The 4,114-nt window shown below is 35.1% G+C and overlaps 1 protein-coding gene across 2 annotated transcripts in view; it reads right to left on the bottom strand.

Annotated features, from left to right (window-relative positions):
- Nucleotides 1–3,327: 3,327 nt before the first annotated feature.
- The window catches only part of LOC125038767 (probable glutamate receptor), an 8,885-nt gene continuing 8,098 nt past the window's right edge, over nt 3,328–4,114 (bottom strand). For both annotated transcript variants that reach the window (XM_047632354.1, XM_047632353.1), the window contains 2 exons: nt 3,933–4,114; nt 3,328–3,835 (listed from right to left, as the gene is read on the bottom strand). The exon at nt 3,933–4,114 is cut by the window's right edge and continues 66 nt beyond it. In XM_047632354.1, the coding sequence (XP_047488310.1) occupies nt 3,637–3,835; nt 3,933–4,114 (381 nt within the window). In that variant the 3' untranslated portion in view covers nt 3,328–3,636. The remainder of the gene's footprint in view (nt 3,836–3,932) is intronic.

A 4,114-nucleotide genomic window follows, 5' to 3' on the forward strand; every position in this document is an offset into this window, starting at 1 on the left:
GGCAGTGCCACCCTTGCCTGATTGCATGCGCTTCCTAATCAACCGCGATCCGGCTAACACGTGTGGCACGGCGGTGACTTTCCCTGCGACACCTGCGTTTGACTTCTCAAGGCGTTATGTCGTTTTCTCGCCGAGAGATCGGGCTCGAGCCAGCAGTCGGAGCGCAGGCATTTTTACGACTGCCTCGACGGTGAATTGAACTCGGGACCATGAGGGTCGGAGGTCAGTGTTCTGTACTATCGCGGCATATATATATATATATATATATATATATATATATATATATATATACATAACTACACACACACACACACACACAAACGCGCGCGCGCGCAAAAGAACGAGCACACACACATACACATACACACGCACACACGTACAGGTATAAATATATATATATATATATATGTGTGTGTGTGTGTGTGTGTATATATATATATATGTGTGTGTGTGTGTGTGAACTTAAGAATTAATGGGGGTATCTCTGGCTGGTGCTGGCCAATAAAACTTGGTAAACCCTGTGTTAGCTTAAATGCCCACGTCCAGCACTGTCCTAACTGGCATGTAAAAATGGCTCAAACACAACCTTGTTCTTGCTGCTCCAGTGACGCCACAGTATAGGGTAATCCAGGGGTACACTCAAACACCGAGTCCAGAGAAAACTTCTTTTCAGATTTATTTCGCAGGTGTATTTATACAGGTTAAGCCACGTCACTGTGGCAACAGCAAGTTTTAAAATTATAAAAACAAAATAACGTAAAATGAAAATAGTAGGGAAAAAAGGGGAGGGGTTTGGTACTAAAACGAATGATAAAAGCGTCGAAATCATTAAGAATTAAAATTAGTGTATAAGAGATTGAGCAAAGATTATATTAAGATCCCCATCTTCCCTTAAAAGACCGAATATAATAAAATAACACGATAAAAACACGTAAAATAAGTCACCTCACTAATTCGAAGCATTGAAGCTCAAAGAGGAAAACTCGGGAAATTACAGTTATAAGTTTTATTTATACACTTTTCATTAAATACAAGGTTTGGCAGTATCAGTGTATCCGTGTGGTGTGGGAAGGAATCATCTCCAGCGTGCTTGAGCGCCGCCCGCTGGATTACCCAAGTTCGGGATTCAGGATTCGGGACTCGGGGTTCAGGATTCGGGGTTCAGATATCAAGGGTGTCAAGGGGTAGGTAGGGTATTAGGGTAGGGGATAGAGGGTAGGTGTGAGGACGAAAGCTTAAGGAAAAGGACTAAAACTAGAGAAATTAAAGGACCGAGAGATGGAAATGAAAGAAATGAGGAAATGAAAGAAATTAGTAAGGTCAACGGGGGAATAGAAAGAGTAGAAAGCGAGGAGACTAGTATGGGGGATAGAAAGATACAGAAGAACGTAGATCACAAAGTAGAAGAGAAGAGAATTGAACGAAAGGAGTGAAAGAGGAAATGGAGAAAACGAGAGTAAAGGATAAGATAGCATAACGAAAGAACGGGGAACGAGAAAAAATCAGCATGATAGGAAGTAAGCAAGGACGCAAGATTAGGAAGGGAAAGGGGAAAATGAAAGGAAAGGGAACGAGGAAGAAGTGAGAGCAAGAGAATGAAAGTATTTAGAGTAAATAGGGTATGGGTGTCAGGATGATACGTGAAGAGAAAGAGAGAGAGAGAGTGAGAGGAGAGAGAGAGAGAGAAGGGGGAGGAAAAGGTTGGAGAAGAGGGTAAAGGGGGAGACTAAAGCAAAAGGGATGTAGGGGAGACTAAGGGAGATTAAGGGAAACAAGGGTGAGGAGGGTGTATAATATATATACATATATATATATATGTATACATATATACATATATATACATACCTATATGCATATATATATATATATGCATATGTGTGTGTATATATATATATATATATATATATATATATATTATACGCACACACACACATATATATATACATATATATATATATATATATATATATATTTATTTATTTATATATATATATCATACATATGTATTATATGTATGTATATATATATATATACATACATATATATATATATATATATATATATATATAATATGTATTATATATATATATATAAGATAAATAAGTAAATAAATATATATATATGTATATATATATATATATATATATATATATATATATATATGTGTGTGTGTGTGTGTGTGTGTGTGTGTTTGTGTATGTATGTGTGTGTGTATATATATGTGTGTGTATATAATATATATGTGTATATGTATTTTTATGCTTATATATATATATATATATATATATATATATATATATTTACATATATATTCATATATATATATATTTATATACATGTATTCATATATATATATATATATATATTTATGTATGTGAATACATATGTATACATATGCCTTTGTATGTATATATGTGTGTATATATATATATATATATATATTATATTTTATATATATATATATTATATTTTATATATATATATATTAAGAACAATATACGAATTCTCAGTTTGTGAGTTTGTCTGTATATGTATGTATGTATATGCATATGTGTACAAATGTATATATGTGTATATATACATATATATATGCATATTTATACACATTTATACATATGCATATATATACATATATATACATATATGTATATCTATATGTGTGTTTGTGTGTGTGCGTTTGAAGAGTTCGAAACGTCATGATTTATTTTGATTTCTTATTGTGGCTGTTTTCCTTTTCATATTTGTATACATATTACTAGGTTTGTGTTTGTGTTCACACACACACACACACACACACACACACACACACACACACACACACACATACACATATATATATATGTGTGTGTGTGTGTGTGTGTGTGTATACAAGTCTAACTTGCTGTTTCATTTCTCATTTGCCTTGGTTATAATAATTAAAATTATAACAATAATCAAGTTACATTAGTTCCTCACTTTTATTTCCAATAAAGCATCCCATTATACAGTTACCACAATTATATCGACCACCGGAAAAAAATGTTTGGCAGCGCCGACATCTCCAGAATGTAAAGAGGTTAACTAGAGCAGCATAAAAGGTAATTTTATGAAGGCTTCACTGCAACAACCAAACTCTGAAACAACTTTCTTATAGGCAGCTGTCTGATCACATTTTTTTTTTTTTTTATTGTAGTTTATGTTTTCATTTGAATAACATATTCATATTTTTCAACATATTCATAGTATGTTATATAAAATGTATTTAGTTCTGTGGTTTTGTTCGTATTTTCGTTTGTTATACAGAGGGATAACAAAAAGGTCATGTTTAGAATTTGATTGCGTGTATATCAACGTCACAAGAAAGAAAAAAACATAAAATCCCTTGTGTAACCAATTATACCGCCTCTATTACGTGCCTTACAAGACGTGTAAGTAATTCCGTTAGTTAATTGCAAGCAGTTATGGGAATAAGGCAGTCTCACGCGAAGGAACTAGAATGGTATTACGTATCATTGCTTATGGAGGCATTAATGTTCCTTACGAAATCATCAGAGAAGTAAACAAACAAGCAAACATAAATTAAGCATCCTCCCGCACCAAAGATCAACGCATTTCCGCTGCAGCGTCCGCGCCAAGCAGATTCCTTCGTGGCACGATTCACCCGCGTCTTATGAAGAAGAACTCAGCTGCAAGGACCCCCAGCGCCACCAGGACGCCGAGGCCCAGCACAATGAAGGGCGTGACGATCGTCCTCAGTTCGATGGGCGCCGTCTCGAGGGCGGCACAGACGTTGTTGTTCACGTTCATTTCCATCCACCACTTCTTAAAGAATCCTGCTGACAGCATGTCTAGGATTCTAGTGTTAAATATATGTTAGTGGATTGGTTCATATATAGATGCAATTGGTCTATAGATATGGATCAAAATCAACATATATTCACTATTTTACTCACAGTTTGTTAAATATTGGAATGAGTGGAGAATCTCTGGATATTGCGAAGGTTGCGAAAGAAGTGAGGAAAGAAAAAGGCAACATAATGGCCCGACAGTCAGTCCCATAGTTGAGCAGATAAAATATTTCCCATTCCAAAAAGGCGTAGTCTCCCCGGAACACCCGATTCATGCCTTCGGTGGA

This window comes from Penaeus chinensis, chromosome 25, assembly GCF_019202785.1.
Source record: "Penaeus chinensis breed Huanghai No. 1 chromosome 25, ASM1920278v2, whole genome shotgun sequence".
Lineage (NCBI taxonomy): Eukaryota > Metazoa > Arthropoda > Malacostraca > Decapoda > Penaeidae > Penaeus > Penaeus chinensis.